General features: G+C 47.9%; 1 protein-coding gene across 1 annotated transcript in view; it reads right to left on the bottom strand.

The window, feature by feature from the left end:
• Positions 1 to 19,118, bottom strand: part of Sdk2 (sidekick cell adhesion molecule 2) — a 117,197-nt gene that overhangs the window by 66,089 nt on the left and 31,990 nt on the right. Inside the window, exons 9-16 of the mRNA XM_038327313.1 lie at positions 18,795 to 18,962; positions 17,878 to 17,980; positions 9,036 to 9,212; positions 6,459 to 6,595; positions 5,362 to 5,509; positions 3,702 to 3,842; positions 889 to 1,070; positions 307 to 422 (exon numbers count right to left, since the gene is read on the bottom strand). Of these exons, the coding sequence (XP_038183241.1) occupies positions 307 to 422; positions 889 to 1,070; positions 3,702 to 3,842; positions 5,362 to 5,509; positions 6,459 to 6,595; positions 9,036 to 9,212; positions 17,878 to 17,980; positions 18,795 to 18,962 (1,172 nt within the window). The remainder of the gene's footprint in view (positions 1 to 306; positions 423 to 888; positions 1,071 to 3,701; positions 3,843 to 5,361; positions 5,510 to 6,458; positions 6,596 to 9,035; positions 9,213 to 17,877; positions 17,981 to 18,794; positions 18,963 to 19,118) is intronic.

Genomic DNA, 19,118 nt, shown 5'->3' with positions numbered 1-19,118 from the left:
AGCCCATAGAGACTTGCCTGGCAGGTGGCATGTGGGAGCCACACCATAGTGGTAAGGAGGGATGGCTGCATTGTTCTAATGGACTATGGCTATGTCCAGGTCTACAGGCTTTGTTTGTGGCTGGAGCTTACCAAGGGCAGCCTCTTTCTGGTGGTCTGCTCTTATTTTTGACCTCTCCCTGCTGGAGTCTGGTGTTAGAAACCCACAGCAATCCACTGATACTCCCTGGAGCCCCCATTTCTCCCTTCTCTTCTTACCTTGAGTCCCCTAGAGTCCTTTTGAAGGATAAAAGAGACCCTCACCTACCTTGTAGCCCTGGTTGATACCATTAATGAACTGGGGACTGGGGGCATTCCAGGTGAAGCGGATGGTCGTGGAATTGGTGGCTTCTGCATGCACGTTTCCTGGGGGCACCGTGGGAACTATAGGAGATCAAGAGATTGGCTGTAGTTAAGGGGCTGCCTGACCATCTTGTCCAGCATGGTAAAGGACACAGACAGACTCTATAGACAATGCTTGACCAAACCAAAGCTCCTCTTCCTCTCCTAGTTCCCAGATTAATTCAAATTCAATACATTTGTCTGGGTCACCTCCCAAGCTGTCTTGTGATCCAGTTAAAGGTGAAGCATCACAGAAGGTCCCTCTGCCTCTTTCCACACGACTCCTAACCACTCTCTTCCTCTCTGCCATCTGCTCAGTGGGAGCCCCAGGCAGGGTGGGGGGAGATGACATCAAACACCATGATCAAGGCCCAAGCAAAGTCAACAACTTGGACTGGGGTATTCATGATTAGACACATGGATGGCCCAGCAGGCATGCAGGCCAACAGGTGGGGGGACCTGGAAAAAGGGACACACCTGCTCTTCCATGACCCCTTTCCCCACCCACCTCCCTGCAGTGTCCACTCGGTGACTTTGCTGCTGTAGACGCCCAGCCCGGCGCTGTTGTAGGCGGCCACCTCGATCTCATAATTGGTCCAGATGATGAGGTCCTCCAGCAACAGGTTGTTGACGTCAGCATCCGTGATGTTCTTAAACTGGTACCCAACAGGTAGCCCAGCCAAACAGTATCTGAAGGAAGAGGGGAAAGTGGGTTGAGTTGGCCTGCAGACTTGTCTGCAACAAACTGCCCAGAGCGGTGCTGTCTGCTAAAACGTTCTATGATTCCGGGAGCTCTCCATCAATAAGCTGCATCTGGGCTGTCTAATAGGGTCACCACTAGAGGTCATGGCTGTTGGCCACGTGACATGGGTTTGGTGCCAATGAGGAATGGATTTGACTTTGGTGCAGTTTTGTTTTGAATCATGACAACTGACTGCTGCTTACCTTGTTGGATAGTAGGGGTCTAGAGAGCGTGTTTAATCATGGAGCCCAGGATGCCTGGCCTCGAACTATGTAGCTGAGGATAACCTTGAACTCCTAATCTTCTCCCCCCCCCTCCTGCCCTCTCCCTAGTGCTGAGACGACAGATTTGCATAACCACACCCAGTCTTTGTGATGCTAGGTATCAAATTCAGGATTTCATGCATGCTAGTTGATTCTATTCAGTTGAGCCTCAAACATCCCTGACCCCTGAGACATTCTTTTTGATGGGCTCGGGAGACATGGACAAGATTGCCAGCCAGGGAGGCTGAGAGTCTCTGGGGAAGGTGTCATGGGTGTCAGCTTTTGGGGATCATGGCCAGGAAAGCATTCCTCAAGTTTAGCTCACTTTCTTTCTTTGCCTGGTACAGTAACTCCTTTGCTGAGAGGGACAGAGAACCCCCAAGGCTACTGACTTCCTCATCTCTACCTTCCACTGCAAAGTAACCATGGCAAAGGAGGGGGGATATCAGCAAGCAAATGTGGGGTGCTCTGCATGGACAGGGGACTAGTTCTAGGAAGACTTACAGTGCTTACCTACTTCAGTATCTAAGAGCTGCAAAATCAGAGCCCCCCAAAGTGTTTTTATGTATTCCAAAACCCCAGAGCTAGTATGTTTTAGACCTTAGCATGAAATAGTACAACCCAGAGGCTCATTAGAACACAGACTGCTTGGCCAACCTCTTAGCTTCCCAGTGAGAATGTCTTGGGCACAGAGTCGACAATCAGAGTCTGCCCAGTGCTCAGGTAGTGCTGACCTTGTTGGGTTAGGGACCACAGTCTGAGAACCTTTAGGTTCATCCTCAAACCACAGCAAAACCAACCGGTCATGGGACAGCCAGAGACATGGGCTTTTCTAACTGTGGGGCTCTCCAGCACCCAGGGATATTGATGTGTAAGGAAGAGGCACAGGCTTGAAAGGGCATTTTACAGCCAGCCCATTACAAACTACAGATAGGTATTTCTAGTAACTACAAATCCCAAGATAATTAAAAAACTATTATCAAATTAAAAAATATGTATATGAATGTTTTTGCATGTATGCATGTCTGTCTGTGCATCGTGTGTGTGTGTGTGTGTGTTTGGGGTCCAGGGAGACCAAAAGAGGGCATTAGATCCTCTGGAACTGGAGTTACAGATGGTGTGTGCTGCCATGAGAATGCTGGGAATTGAACCTGGGTCTTTTGGATGAGCAGTCAACAAGCACCCTTAACCACTGAGCTATCTCTTCAGCCCCCAAAAATTATTCAAATTTTTTTTTTTTTTTTTTTTTTTGGTTTTTCGAGACAGGGTTTCTCTGTAGCTTTGGAGCCTGTCCTGGAACTAGCTCTTGTAGACCAGGCTGGCCTCGAACTCACAGAGATCCGCCTGCCTCTGCCTCCCGAGTGCTGGGATTAAAGGCGTGCGCCACCGCCGCCCGGCTCAAAATTTTTTATTTGTGTTGGGGGGACATGCCCATGCCATAGCACACTTGCGGAGGTCAGAGGACAATCTGTAGTAGGAACTGTTTTTCTCTCTCCAATCCCGGGGATTAAACTCAGATCCTTAGGCTTGACAGCAGGCATCACCGCTCACTGAACTATTTGAATTTAGGCGTATTTTACTCTGTTTGGCTCCTATGCTTTCTTTTAGGTTCCTAGCGAAACAGTTCTCAGCCAAATGCAACGCTTAGAAGTCCACAGAACCAGCTTTTGTGTTCAGCAAGAACCAGAGATATAACTTTCTCCTTTCAGCCAATTCTTTCCCTATCAATTTCTCCACTTGAGTTCCATCTGGCTGACGTGTTCAACCTTTGGCTATTGTGATGCCACCACCGTCATCTACAAAGTCCATATTGAGAACTGCACAAATGGAGTCCAGACAGAAGTTGCAAAAAAAAAAATCTCATAACGTTTTAAATAAATTTTGATTTTATGCTGAGACCCATTCAGAGTTAGCCTTGCCACTCGCGGTCCACGCGCTGGGCACACCTTAGTCTAAAGTCAGGCCTGCAGCACTGCAGCAGACCGTTATGAGCTGTATGGGCATAGCCAACTTGCTCTCCCTGTCTGCTCCCACATCAGCCCTGCCCTATGGCAGCGTTGTCTTTCACGCAGCCTTGAAATTAAACTGTACCCTTGTTCAGCCATTCCTGCTAGTTTCCAAGGCTACCACTGCTGCCCATTCTTCTGCCGTTTTGGTGCAAACCCCTCCTGCCATAGCGTGGGCATTTCTCATCAGCTGGTCTTTGTGAGTCGGCAAGGATCTATCTACCATGGAGTTTTACTGTTTTCTCATCCACTCCTACCTCCCATCCCCCTCGGGGCAGGGTGCCCTCCTGGCCCTAGGGTGGGCCAGTACCTGATGATGTAACCCTTGAGGATCCCATTCTGGTGGCTCTCAGGAGGCGGTTGCCACTGGATCATGATGGACTGGTTGGTCCGGCCGCTGGCAATAACATTCTGTGGAGGGGCCGTGGGGGGCTCTTCGGGGAGGGAAACCCTGGAGCCAAAAAAACAAAAAAGACCCCGCAGCAAGTATGGTTAGGCCTTTACCCCATCTCTACCTCCTCATCTCTACCCCACTTACACAGGCATTGTGATAGGTGACAAAGGGCCCAGTCATACTGCATACTGTTTGGGGATAATTCTGAAACCCTTGCTGTGTGCTTTTGGGAAGCTCAGTTAATGTCTCTCTGTGGATTTTTTTTTTTTTGAGACAGGGTCTTTCTTTGCAGCCCAGGTGGCCTTGAACTTGTAACCCTCTTCCTTCAGCCTCCTGAGTATAGGGTTACAGGCTTTTGAGCTTTTTAGGAATAAGGTATCCGCTATTTCCCACAGGCTCAGGTAGTTGGCCTCGCCTAGACCCCTCCTGCTGGGTAAGCAGAGTCCCAGGGCAGGTGTGTGGTCATGGTTCTGGGGAGGAGCCCCAGCCCCCAGCTTGCCTTCTCAAACTAAGCACCACATTTCCATCTACGGCATGGCTGGGGAACTCAATGCTCTGCCCTAGTCTATTTTTCACGCCACTGACACTTGTCCATTAAAAACAAAAGTTAATTATTTTTGATGGATGTCTTTCCCTTTTTTCTTTTTTCTTTTTTTTCCCACTCTCTGATGGATAGCTTCTTGAACAGTCCTGTCTGCTCCCAGCTTTTAAAATGAGGGTGTTTTAACCTTTCCGGTGGTGACTCGGGGCTATAAGCACAGAGATTCCTGCCAAGTACCAATTGGCGCATAGCACAGCTGCAGGCACAACAGAAGTGGGGAGGGGCTCCTGGGTGCTCCGAGGTTCCCTGCTGTGTCTGCGAGACTTCCCAGTGGCTGAACCACCGTTCGTTCAGTGTGCCACCCGGGGGCCAAACCCAGACTGGCACATAGTAAATGTTCAGTAAGCAGCTTTGTGTGTGTGTGTGTGTGTGTGTGTGTGTGTGTGCGCGCGTGCCTATCACAGCACATATATGGAGGTCAAAGGACAACTTAGAGGGGTTGGTTCTCTCCTTCCACAGCGTGGGCCCTGGGGGCGGAACTCTTAGGTCATCAGGCTTGGCAGCACAGACCTTTACCTGCTGAGCTATCTCATTGACCTACGTCGTTTGCTTGAGACAGGGTTTCTTTCTGTAGCCCTGGCTGTCTGTAGACCAGGCTGGCCTTGAACTCAGAGATCTGTCTGTGTCTGCCCCTTGAGTGTTGGGATTGAAGGTGTTCACCACCATGTCCAGCCTTCCCCACTTTTTTTTTTTTAACTTGTGAGACCTGGTCTCTCACTGACTTCCAGTTTGCTGTTTCAGGCTAGATTGGCTGGCCAGAGAGCCCCAGCATTTGCCCATCTCTGCCTCCTCAGTCATTCCAGCCTTCCCTGGGAAACAAGTCAGACATACCATTCCCCCATTCTACGAGTGGAAGACAGCCTCGGGCAGGCAGAGACACTGAACCAGACCCACCTGTGGCTTGCCCCAGTGTGTCACCCTAGTTTGGTGGCAGGCAGGTGGAGTCTCACTTAGGGGGACACCTGCGCCCCTCACCTTTCTGTGTCCTTGCTGAACTGTCCTTTGCCCACATCATTGACAGCACAGAGGCGGAACTGGTAGGAACGAGCGGGAACCAGTCCCTTGACCATCACTGAGGTAGCTTCTGGGTCCACACTGGCAAGGAGAATGGTCCACGGAGCATCTGCAGACACATAGGGTTGGGGCAGAGGGGGCCATTGTGTGGGTGGGTGATGAGACATGCTCCTTTTTTTATTATATTAATTTTCAAATTTATTTCCTTTTGTGTATATATGTGTGTGTGTGTATGGATATGCATGGGCCATGGTGTTATTTGGAGGTCAGAGGACAACTTGAGGGGGTTGTATCTCTCCACCATGTGGCTTCCAAGGACTGAACTCAGGTCGTTAAGCTCAGAAGCAGGTGGTTTTACTGGTTTGGCCATCTCGCCAGCCAGTGATATAGATGGATTTTATTTACTCTTTATTCCTAGCCCTCTCCTTTGGGTTGGAGGGAGAGTGAGTGTCTTCCTAACTTGGTCCAGTATAGATCACCATGTCAGCTTTTTTGGGTGCCACTAGCCCATGTGACCCAGGGAGATGGGAGGAAGTAGAAGCAGGGGTTCATGGAAATTGAGATGCCTCATCCCCTTGAACCAATGAGCTCTGGAAAAGCTGCACCAAGGATATCATTCAAATTGCACTGGCTAACAGCGACGGTCACAGTGGGGGATTTACAAGAACAATAACTGAAGTCTTTGAGGCTGCTGCTGGGCAAGGTCTCACACAAGCCCCTCCCCCTATATTTCAAAGGCTGGATTTGAACTCATGATTCTCTTGCCTCATGCTCCCAAATGCTGGGGTTACAGGCTATACTCCCATGCAAGGCTCCCCTGTGCAAGTCTTGTTGGGAAGTCATAATAACCTGCCAACTGTTTGGGGGTCACTTGTGATCCTGGAAGTAAGATCACTGTCCTTTTCACATGCGAGGAAGCCATGGTTGCCCAGAGGGAAGATCTCAGAGGCCCCAGAAGACTATGATGGGGTGGCTGATCCACACAGGCCATCTTCCAGCTCATGTGCCCCTTTGCCCAGGTCGTGAGGGATACGGGAAGGTGACAGTGGGGACCTTACTGTTTTCCGACATCTCCAGGATGTAGCGCATCAGGGGGCTGTTGCCATCGAAGGGTTTGGCCCAGGTCAGGTTGATGGCGCGCCTCTCCACAGCGCTGAGTGTTGCCACGGGGTGCTCAGGGGCGTGGGGAAGCTGCCTGGAGGAGAGAGATGTGTGGAGGGCCCATCCCAAGTGCTAAGCTCTGCCGTTGGGTGACAGCAATGCTGGAGATTCAGCGAGTCTTATGTTTCCATGACACTGTGCACTAGATAACGCTGCCCTTCACGCTAAACTGGTCTTCCACCTGCTGTGTGGAACAAGATGACCTTGAACTTCTGATCTTCCTCCCTCCACCTTCCAAATCCTTAGATTATAGGGATTTGCTGCCTAGCAGCCATTACCAGCCTCAGCTAAGTCGCTGCGATCACCCATAGAGGACCCTCAACAAGATTACCATATGGAAACCTACTTCCGGAGAAGCTTCCTAAAATGTGTATACACCTATGCATATATAAGAGGAGTTCAGGGGCTCAGAGGTTAAGAACACCAGCTGCCCTTCCAGAGGTCCTGAGTTCAACTCCCAGCAACCACATGGTGGCTCACAACCATCTATAATGGGATCTGATGCCCTCTTCTGGCGTGGAGGCTGAACACTGCATACATAATAAATACATCTTTAAAAAATAAATAAAAAACAAAAGGAGCCCAAATGGCGCTACTCTCTAATAGGGGCACAATAGCTCTCCTAGATATCAGCCTATAATTTTATAGGCTATCCAATAAAAAAGTCCACTGCCATGTATAGGGTGTCCTTTTTTTAAAGCTGTTGGAAGGTGGGATCTCATAACTGTATCTCCAACATTACAGGCTGTTGTTATTGCTCTTGGTTACCTTCCAGAGCTTGATCACCATAAACTAGTGTTACGGGACATAGGTAAATCAAGCCGGCACCAACCTAAGCTTCAGCCCTACTGGCTTGTCTTTTATATTTCTGGAAGGTTCAATATATATATATACTACTGGGGGAAAAAGTAATCCATAGTCTTACACAGTTGTGAATCCTGCAAGCTACAATAACAACTAGCCCAGCAAGATAAACTCATTGGTACAATAATGGTATAGATGTCATGGGAGTAACCAGCCATTTTTTTTTTTCCTGCTTGGATTCAAGGCCTGCTTCCCAAAATGGAATTCAGGCCAGATGCCACTAAAGGGGCCTAAAACCTATAGTCATAGGGGGAGAATCTAATACCATCATTGTCCTAAGTAGATATAGAAATTAGCTGCCTCCTTAGTTTTTATCTTTATACTTTTAGATAAGGGCATCTTCCAGTCCTCACCAGAGAAGCTGCTTTTTGCCTGCAGTAAATGGTGACGAATACAGAGACCCATGGCTGGTCAATGTACAGAGAGAAAGAGACTGTGAAGTGGTTAGCTATAAATGACACATTTGTATCAATGCCCCCCCCCCCCCCCCCCCCCCCCCCCCCCGCCACCAGGGCTCAGGGATCATCTCAGAAGAAGGGGTAGAAAGACCCTAAGAGCCAGAGGTAGTGAACCACTACACAGAAACAGTATTTGCTGGGCATAACAGGAACACTGCACACAGGGACTGACAGTGGCTATGGCTGGATGCTCAGGACCAAATCAGTCAAAATCAAATGGCAGCATAGAAGGCTGCATAGAAAGCAGCATAGAAGAAGACCCATAGCTAAATATCTGACTGGAAACTGCCAGCTGCTGGCTGAGAAATCATCCCTTTTCTTTAGGGGTGAAATCCCAGAGAAGCTATCCACACTCCAGTAGATGGTTCTACCCCCATGCCCATGCAGGCAGCACTAAGAGAACTCAGTGGGTTTCAGAACAGAGTACATGAAGTGGAGAGAGAGAAGTGGTGGGGGTGTGGGGAGGAGTTGGAGGGGAAGGCCGTGGGTAGATTTGATCCAAGTACACACTATGCAAACATGAAATCCTCAAACAAGAAAAGGAAAGATTGCCTGCTGATGTTCCTTCATAGAGGAAGGTGGGGAGGGTTGGTCATCAGACCCTCACCTGAGATTCCCACCAATCCCTCTTGCCCTCCCCTCCCCAGGGAGGCCTATAATCCTGTTCCAGCTGCTTGTGATCTCAGAAGTGTAAATACAGGGTGGAAGGTTAACTGAAGAGGGGACTCCATCAATGCCACTATGAGGAGGTCACCATCCGTACTGGAGTGGGACGTTTTGGTGGACGTTTTGGTGAACGTCCCACTGCTTTGGGGTCACCCATCCACTTGCAAGTAAGTCCAAAAAACTTATTTGGGCTGGACTGGGGTGGAAGCATCCTTTAATGTCCTGGTGACCTATCTGGAGTGTGTAGACGTTCATGCCTGCAGATTCTTCTCTCTGGAGCTAGAGTCCCCTCAAAGGCCTCTGCAGACTTCTGTTTCTCACAGGGTGTCCCTGAGCTGAGGGACAGACCTCGCAGGATGCTCAGGAGGTGTCTTAGGGAAATTGGGTGGGCCTAGTCATACACGACTTCTTGTCATGACCAAAAGGAGCTGGATGGCTTTGAATATGCCACTGCTACCATTCCTGGTGCCCCCCCCTTGTCCTTACCTGACACGCAGGTGGGCATTTCGAGAGTCATTGCCGCCAGCTGAGAGTACCCGGCAGGTGTATGTGCCAATGTCCCCTGACCATGTCTGCGAGATGTGTAGGGAGCCATTTCTGTCCAGGCGGATCCGGGGGTTGGTCTCCACAGCTAGGGTGGCCCCATCCTTCTCCCACACGTACCTATGGAGGACAGATGAGTCGGTGAAAGGAGACAGGGAAGTTTCTAGGGTCGGCCACACCCAAGCCTCCTCCTGGAAGGAATCAGCCAAAGGGAGACAGGAGACCATTGCAGGCCTCACATAGATTGCCTCCAGGACTGGGCTTGTGGCAGGGAGCAGGGCCTAGGAGGAGGCTGGGGAAAGCCTGGAAGTCCAGCGCTCCTGGGACAGGTGCTAGGTCCGGGAGCATTCAAGCAGCAGGCCGTTACTGGCCATTTACACCTTGGGTTCAGACCTGGGTCAAAATGTTGCTACTTTTGGCCAGAAGCCATGGCAAAAGAGCCGCTGGGGAAAAAGCCAGCCCAAAGGAATTCCTCTGAAGATGTTAAAAGATTGCAGCTGGAGAAGAAATCAAAGTTTCCGGGGAGACTACATTTTGGAATTAGTTCTATGAGGGGGATCGTTAGATCGATGCATCACTGTGACAAATTGACCTTAGTGTCCAAAAAAAAAAAAAAATTCACTTTAGCTGTGGCCAGTCGGAACGAAGGGAGACTTGAGAAATGACATACACATTGGTGCGTGACAGGACAAAGTACCTCCTCTAGAGCTGTTAGGGAGAAAACACAGCCATTATCATTGTCATGGACATATTCCAAGAACCTGCTCCTCGGAGGTGGGATAGATAGTGCCCTCCAGGGAGGGTGGGCTATAGTTCTCAAAAGTGCAAGGTGTCACCCGGGGACAGTAATGGGTCAGCCTTAGGTCCTAAGGTTACCTGGACGTAGAGAATGGAAAACTACCAACGAGAGCATACCTGCGGTATGTTAACCCCGAGCTTAAATAGAAAAATCAACAGAGGTGTTAACTACTGGCAAGAAAAAAAAACCATCAAAACCAGACAAACCAACGAGGAAAAGAAGGACCGTGGAAAGGAAAAGCTTTTTAGTACTGGGAGCCTACGATCAACATGGGAACATAAGCCTCTATTTCTAGATTCTTCTGTGCTCTGCGGGGGGTGGGGGGGCTGGCTGCAGTGATGCTCTGTCCTGGAGTTAGGAGCTCAGGTCAAAGGCTGTCCCTCCCACCAGCAGCTTGCGATGTGATATTGGGTAGGTTTATTTAACCATCTGTGACCCAGTTTGCCATCTGTAACACGGTGGGACCCTCTGACTTCCTAAGGTAGTAGGGCTGATAGAGCCAATATGGAATACTTAGGGGAGTCCCAAACATGGCAAAGGGTCAGTAAGAGTCAGCCGTGGATGTTTTCATTGAAGAATATGTATATCAATGATTTCTAGTTATAAATCCACTCATTCACCCTATTTACCTACCACTTACCTATCTGTTTCCATCCATCCATCATCCATCCATCCATCCACCCACCCACCCATCCATCCATCCACACATCCACCCACCCATCCATCCATCCATTTATCCATCCATCCATCCATTTATCTATCCATCCATCCATCCATCCATCCACATTTTCATATATACTGTTTTAAAAACTGTCTTTTCTCAACAAAGTATCATATGCTCTTTTCATGTAGTATTTCCATACCATACATAAAAAATACCAACACTCAGAGGCAGGGGATTCGCATACAGCCCCCTTGTCACGCCACTGACTTGCGAGCGTTGGACACACCTCCTTTCCCTCTGCTGTAGCTAATAATGTGACGAACACCCTCGCTGAAAAATGTTTACCTGCACTCCACTTCTTCAAAGATAAATTATCAGCAGTGAAACTGCCAAGTTAATTTTAAAGGCTTTTAATATATGCTTAGAAATGGACAATAGTAGTCACTTCCCATTCATCTCGTTACCCAGAAAAGAATGATCCTTGCTAGCGTCCGCTGAGTGAGCAGGCTTTTCCTTAAAAGCAGATCTATTTGCAGAGAGTTACTGCTGCTTAAGAGATACTCATGGCAAGCAGACACTCTTTGCTTTAGGACATGATGCTCCAGGGAGCATATGTCCCTGCCTGGGAAGCATTTGTTACTAAACGCGAATCTAATTAATAGGTACTTGATTCTAATTAGGAATACAAGGGCTAGAAGGATAGGTTAGCATAGGACAGTATGTATCCAAATCCAGAATGTAGATATTCTATAGTGGGCTCAGTGAGCTATAGCTCATTACATGCTTATATATTTAAAGTTTTTTTTAAAAAAATGAAACAAAGATTTATTATTTTTATTTTGTGCATATGAGTGTTTGCTTGCATGCATGTATATGTGTTCTCTCTCTCTCTCTCTCTCTCTCTCTCTCTCTCTCTCTCTCTCTCTCTCTCGCTCTCTCTGTGTGTGTGTGTGTGTGTGTATGTGTGCCTAGTGCTTGTGGAGGAAAGACGAGAGCATTGGATCCCCTGGAACTGGAGTTACAGACAATTGTGGTCTCCCATATAGATTCTGGGAATCAAACCCAGGTCCTCTGGAAGAGCAGTAACTGCTCAGCCACTTCTCCAGGCCCCATATAAGGAAGTTTTATTGCAATATGGACATACCTACTTGTGGACATATTACAGATAGAGTTGCGTAGTGGTGACAAAGACAATGGCTCTCAAAGCTAAAACAGTTACTTCTGGTCCTTTATAGAAATAGTTTATTGACTGACCTCTATGCTATAAAATCGGGTTTCTACAACGACTCAATGGCATAAAACCCAAACAAAAAACAGAGCTGGTGAGATGGCTCGGTGGGTAAAGGTGCTCCCTGACAGCCCAATGACTCAAGCATCCACGCGGTGGGAAGAGAGACCTGACTCCTCCTCCAGGTTCTCCTCTGCCTTCCACACATCCACACATCCAATGAAACAATGTACAAATTCCCTCCCAACAACAGACGAGGGTAAGACAAAAGGAGAGGTCCTTTCAATAACTGATGCTGGAATCACGGGACGTCACATAGGACAGAGAAAGCTGTAGTCACAAGCCTCAGACCTGTCACAAAAATTAATTCAAAATTGGTCACAAATCTAAATGTAGGCTTCAGGATCCTCCAGCGGCTAGGAGGTAATGTAAAATCTGCACAGCCTCTCCTTTGGTACTAACTCCATACACTACACGAAAGGCCTGATCCCTGGGAGAAAGGGTTGATAAAGATGGACTTCGTCAAAATTAAAATTTTTCTGCTCTTCTACAGATATTGCCAAGAGACTGAAAAGAGAAGCCACAGACAGGGAGAAAATGTTTGCATAACAAATATCTGATAAGGCACTGTTATCCAAAATATACAGAGACTTCTTAAAACTCAACCATAAGAAAACAAATGCCTGATTAAAAACCGGGCTGAAGTCCTTGACAGGCACCTGTCTGATGAAGACACACACAGAGGGAAACAGAAATGAGATGTTCTCCTCCTAGGCCACGGAGAAATGCAAATTAGAGCAGCCAATGGCCTGGACCCAAGGCTCAGCAGTGGAGAGTGTACACAGTTACAGAGGATTGGAATTCCACCCCCAGCACTAGGTCAGGAAGCTCACAACTGCCTGTAACTGCAGCTCCAAAGGCTCTGATGCCCTCTTCTGGACTCCATGGGCACTGCACTTATAGGCACATACCCCACCCCCAGACACCTATGCGCGTAATTAAAACAACAAACAAACCTCAGAACAGCAACAAGAATGAGAGCCACACCACAACTAAGAATGGCCAGCATCAGTCACCCAGTGCCTGCCAGGGGAATACTCGGTCCTCCAAGACATGCACCACCTATCTGGAAGACGGTTGGGTGCTTGTTTTCTCCCTGCCTCTTTTCACAGGGTCTCACTATGTAGCCCTGGGTGGCCTAAATTTACTATGTGGACCAAGATGGCCTCTAGCTCCCAGAGATCTGTTTGCCTCTGCCTCCTGAGTCCAGGGATTAAAGATGTGTACCATCAATCCCGGATTGGGTGGTTTCTTACAAAATTAAATAAAACCTATACTTAGCCAGGCATGGTGGCTCATGTCTGTCATCTTAGCACTGAAACAGGGGAATGACTACAAGTTTCAGCCCACCTTGGGCTATATAATAAGACCTTATTTCAAAGACACAATCACAGAGACACACAGACACACAGACAGACAGACAGACAGACAGACACACACCTCTCCCCAAATCACACTCTTAGAATTATTTTTTCACAAATCAAAGTTAAAATAAATAAAAATATAAATAACCTCCAAGTCTCTTCAGCTCATGAGGGTAGACAATTTCCAGACTAATCTAGTTATATAACTGTCTGTCAAATCATGTGGCCAGTGGTCCTTCCGGGACCCTCTTGGCTCTAGATCATAATAGAGAATCCTGAGCAAGTCAAAGATGTGCCAACAATTTGGATACCAGAGCGCTTATAATGAGATTTCTCCATATTAGCAAAAATTTAGAAATAATAAAAAAATGCAGTCAGTGTGAACTGGCAAACTATATTTCACCCACACAATGGACTCCAAGCAATCCTGTAATTGAGTTGATGCAAAAATATTTATTGACATGGCACACGGGGCACAGTAGGTCCTTAAGGGAAAAGATTAGAGAATAGAGAATGTCTGGCTCCCTTAATGGAACTCAAATATCATTAGCGATGGTGTCTAATTAAGGGGAACGGTTAGCTGGTGTTTTTCTCCACCCTTTTCCTTTTTTGTTGATCTGCATTTTCCTCCTAAAATGTAATCGATGCATTACATAGTAAAAGTAAAAAAAAATATTTATTAATAGTAATAATGTCTCAGAGTGTATCCATCAGGTTCTGTCTAGATCTGGACCTAGATACCAAATAGATTCTTCTAGAATGGCTTTAGAGACATTCTATGCTGGCAGCTTGCAGCTGTCTGGGCCTCCTCCCTGGGGCCCAGCTTTGTCTTGACAACACATCACTTGGGATTTGAGCGGCCAAGGCTTCAATGTGATCGGTTTACCCCTTTCTAGCCTGCTCAGGGAGCCCCGTTGTGCTTTGTAGCTAGAATACCCTGTTTCTGGGAAAAAAAATACCAGAATCACTGGGGAGCTTTCAAAATGTTGAGATTTTCCCTCCCCACCTATTTATCTCAAGGCTGCGGGGGACAGCAGGGGCCTGCACCACCCGAGAGACACAGACTGGGAGTAGAGACAAAGGCCTTCTGGATAGAATACGTATCCATTCTACCAGTTTACAGAGGAGAAGGTGGTGATGAGAGCTCACTTCTTTCTCCTCTCCTCATAAGAAGATTATGTGGCATGGCTACTTCAGCCTCAGGTGGGAATGTGTGCAGTGATATTTCATTTGTATTTTAACAAATAAAGCTTACCTGAAGATCAGAGAGTAAAACAGCCCCACTGGTCAGCCTTACAGACCAGGCAGTGGTGACAATCCAAGTAGCTTACACTAGTTTGCCATAGAAACCGGGTGGTAGTGGTGCATACCCTTAATCCTATCCTTAGACAGGATTATAAAATGGGAGGAGACAGCTCTCACACATAGTCTCATTCTGAGATTCCTGGAGGCAGGATCGCCATTTCGAACTGAGGTAGAGGTAAGAGCCAGTGGCTGGCTGTTTGGCTTTTCTGATATTCAGGTTGAACCCCAATTTCTGTCTCTGGGATTTTATTAATCATGTTACAGATGACTTCTAGGAAAGTTCCACCAGGGGTTTCCTATTTGTAAGTTGTTGGGAAACCCAGAGAGTAGGTCTGTAGAAGCAAGGTTACCCCAAGTTCTATTCTGTCAGGAACCACCCAGAAGAGTAATAAAATGCACTGTCTTTCTGAAATAGAAATAAGTGACATTTTAATACATAAATATCAACAGAGGGGCTGGGGCAGATGGCTCGGTGGATACGGCGCTTGTTATGCAAGCATGAGGACCCGAATTTGGCTCCTCAGCACCGTGTAGAAAGCTGGGCAAGGCCATACATGTGTGTTATCTCAATGCCTGGGTATGGAGATCTCTGGGGCTCACTGGCATGCTGATCTGGCCAAGCTGTGAGTTCCAGGTTCAGTGAGAAACCCTTAGAGACTGATAGAGAGAAGTGCCTGATGTCTATATCTGGTCTGCATGCTCATGCATGTACGTGCGCACATGCATACACACACAGAGGCACATATGCACTCCTCCCATACACACACACACACGTGCATGCGTGTGCACACAAGGCAATATGCCCTCCCATGCACACACATTCACACACCCACATGTGCATGTGTGCACACAAGGCAATATGCCCTCCCATGCACACACATTTACACACCCACATGTGCATGTGTGCACACAAGGCACATATACACTCGTAGGCACACATATATTCACACACACAGAGGCACTTATGCACTCGCATACACAAACACATATATCCACACATATTCACACACACACGTATGTGTGTGTACACACACAGGCACATATGCATTTTCATGCACATACACAAATATTCACACACACACGCACTAACAGTGGTTACTCAGGTTTTTCAACTAGTGGCTGTAGAAAAGGACACTACCATGTTATGCCAGACCATCAGTCACAGTGGCATGGATGTGGCTTTTCTCTGAGGACAGGTTCACATGCTTTATTAACTATTTCTTTTAGAGAAAAGTCTGATAAAGTCATGACTAAGGATCCTGAAATTGATCTGCCTACATCCCGACTAGCTCTGCGTGATTTCAGGCTTATGTCTGTGTTCTGTGTTCTGTGCTGGCATGTGAAAATGCCCCCAAAGGTCCATGTCGAACCCGTCATGAGTCATTCCTTGCCTGCTGTCCTGCAGAACTCTATTACACTAACTGGCTGACTCTGCTCTGGTCCTCTGCCCAGTGACCAGCAGGTGGCGCCCCAGGATACAGTTGTGTAGCTAAGAGGCCCTGTCTGCGGGAGGCAGGAGTGCCCACCTGTCCTGGCCTCCATGCCAATTGTGTGACAGTGTTACTGCTCCTCGGCAGGACAGCAACATGCTGGGATCTTCTCAAGAGGCAGTTGCACCAACTCCCAGCCTTCTGGAGCTCTCAGGAGAGCACGAAGGGACACCACACAATCTCCTGGTTGTAGCTGCCAGTCTTCTTACAGTTTGGGGGTACACCGGGTGTCCTTGCTCAAGTTTGGGTATTTGGAAACTTCAGTACACAGATGACTTTCTCAGCCTCTACAGTGGTTTCCAGAGCCACACTGAGCTCTTGAAGAACTAAATACCATAAGAGTCAAGGTCCTGGCTTCCCCATAGCGGGGAAGGGGTGACTTCAGTTCAGGGATTTTTCCTTATAAGACCTCTTCCATGATCATCCCCTGTGGTCACCTCCTGCCCTATCCCTGTGCTCAACTCTTTGTATTCTTCTTTTTTAAAGATTTTTTATTTTATGTATATTGATGTTTTGCATGTATGTCTGTGAGGTAGAATTACAGACAATGGTGAGCTGCCATGTGGGTGCTGGGAATTGAACCTAGGTCTTCTGGAAGAAGAGCCAATGCTCTTAACCGCTGAGCCATCTCTCCATCCCCCTCTTTGTCTTCCTAACCAGATCACTCCATTATGAATATTAAAATAAGACATGAAGACCTTACAATAGGTGCTTAATCTATTAGTTCACAAGAGGTTAGTTGGGGGTCTGAAAAGTGGGGTGCGTGTACCTGGAGTCCTCCATCTCTTCATCCTAAAAGCCTTTCTTTCCTTTCCTCCCTCCCCCTTCCTCTTTTGCAGTTCCTTTTATTTGTGTGTGTAACATATGTGCATAATATGCACATGTTATCTATGTACATGTGTGTAGTGTATATGCACAATATGTGCATGGTGTATATGCACATGCATGTGTGGTGTGTGTACATCACGTGCATGCTATATATGCATATGTGTGTGTAGTGTATGTTTACAATATGTGCATGGTGTATATGCATGTGTGTAGTATATGTGTACATCATGTGCATGGTGTATATGCATGTGTGTAGTGCATGTGTACATCATGTGCATGGTATATATGCATATGTGTAGTGTATGTGTACAGTATGCACATGGTATATATGTACATGTGTGTAGTGTATGTATACAATATGCACATGGTGTATATGCATGTATGCATACTATATATGGTACACGTGCACATGTGTATAGTGTATGTGCACATATGCACATGTGTGTGTAGTATATGTGTAAAATATGTACATGGTATATATGCATGTGTGTGTGGTGTATGTGCACAATATGTGTATGGTGTATATACACATGTATTTGTAGTGTATGTGCACAAAATGCACACATGTGTTCAGTGTATTGTATAATATGTGTATGGTGTATATGCATATGTATGTGTGAGTGTGTGGAGGCCATGGGTGGATATTAGGTGTCCTGTCTGCAGCTCTCTTCAGAAGGTGTCTTGCCCTGAATCTGGCAGTAGGCTGGAGCAAGCTCCAACAGTCCTCCTTCGCCTCTCTACAGGGCTAAGGTTATAAGCATCTATTTAGCTACATCCTGCTTTGGATATATGTATGCAGCTGCACCCGACTTTTGGGGGCTGGGATTTGAACTCAGGTCCTTATGCTTACACAGCAAGTGTTCTTAGCTCTGAGTCATCTCCCAAATCTTCCTCCTTGTTCTGTTTCTCTGCCTTCCATTTTGTCCACACAGCTCTCACAGCGCGGCCCCCAGGTGCTCACTCAGCCTCGTCCATACCCAGTTCTGGGATCAGCTCCCGATGATGTCATCCTGACATCAGCAACCCCCGCCACTTTGTCTGGAGTACCTGACAGTCACTCTAGGATCGTGGGTCACTCCACACACCATGGAGGCCTGGGTGCCCTTGATGACACTCTGGTCCTGGGGGGGCTTGGTGATGCGGGTCCGGGCTGTAAGACAAAGTAGAGACAGTGCAGCAGGCAGGGATAGTTCTGTGGACAGGGATGTGGGGCTGGCACAGGAGGGGCATTCCTGAGGTGATCTGGGGCTGTACATCCAGATGTTGGGAGAGGATGTGCGATGACCTCATGTGTAGACAGGTGTGCATACCATACAAAAGTCTCAGGAGAGTGGAAAGGACAAAATGTCCCAGGGACACTGATTCTTAGAAGCCACAAACATGCTGGGGACTCAGAGTGCCAGGGAGGGAAGGGAAACTGCAAGCTGAGGGTCATCAGGACCATTAGGCCAGCTTGTTGGTGACAGGCAGGGTCTAGTTATTCACCCCAGGGCCTAGGGCTCAGCCTGGACAGGTGGCCACACAGTACACCCCAGTGGAAGAGACTTGAGACGTCTGGTGGCATCTCTCCAGGCTGATCAGCGTCAGGTGGCTCACCTGAATGGGCCTTACCACTATGCCACCAATGCCACTAATGTCTCAGCTGCTTTCCTGGCAGCACGAGGGCAGGAAAGGGGCTGAGAGGGACACCGTCTGGCCCACAGAGTCAAAAATATTTACACTCTGGCCTTGTGTTGATTTCTGCCCCTAAAATACACAAGACAGCTTTTTACAGATCTCTGGACTCAGCCAAGCATGGCACAGCCTCCCCATCCTGTGGCCTTGCTGGCAGAGCCATCACCCCTGGTTCTTGGCTTCTAAGTTAATTTGTCACCATCCCTGTGACAGGAAGAGCCTTGGCTGTGTCAGCAACACAATATGGAAGTGCAGATGCTGGCAGCCCGCCACTATGAAGAGTCACTCACCCCATACGACCAGGTCTGCGGAGGCCTCGTCGACTCCCCGAGAGTTGGTGGCCAAACAGGTGTAGGTGCCAGCGTCAGAGATGTGGGTTGGGCTAATGAGCAGGCTGCCAGACTCTAGCAGGGTGAAGCGAGGCAGCTGGACGGAGCCGCTGGCTAAGATGCGTTCCCCTGAGGTGACAAAGCCATTGTCTGGGTGTCAGAGGCAGCCTTGATGTTGGCCCTAGATGCTCAGTCCTAGAAGGTCTCCGGTACCCACCCAGCTCTGGAAATGTTAAATGGGTTGGAGAAGGCCTGAGCTTGGGCTTGGTGACAGGCCCAGGCTCA

Source organism: Arvicola amphibius, chromosome 4, assembly GCF_903992535.2.
Source record: "Arvicola amphibius chromosome 4, mArvAmp1.2, whole genome shotgun sequence".
NCBI classification, from domain to species: Eukaryota; Metazoa; Chordata; class Mammalia; order Rodentia; family Cricetidae; genus Arvicola; species Arvicola amphibius.
The sequence above is the reverse complement of the archived record's forward strand: the minus strand, read 5'-3'. Positions and strand labels throughout refer to the sequence as shown.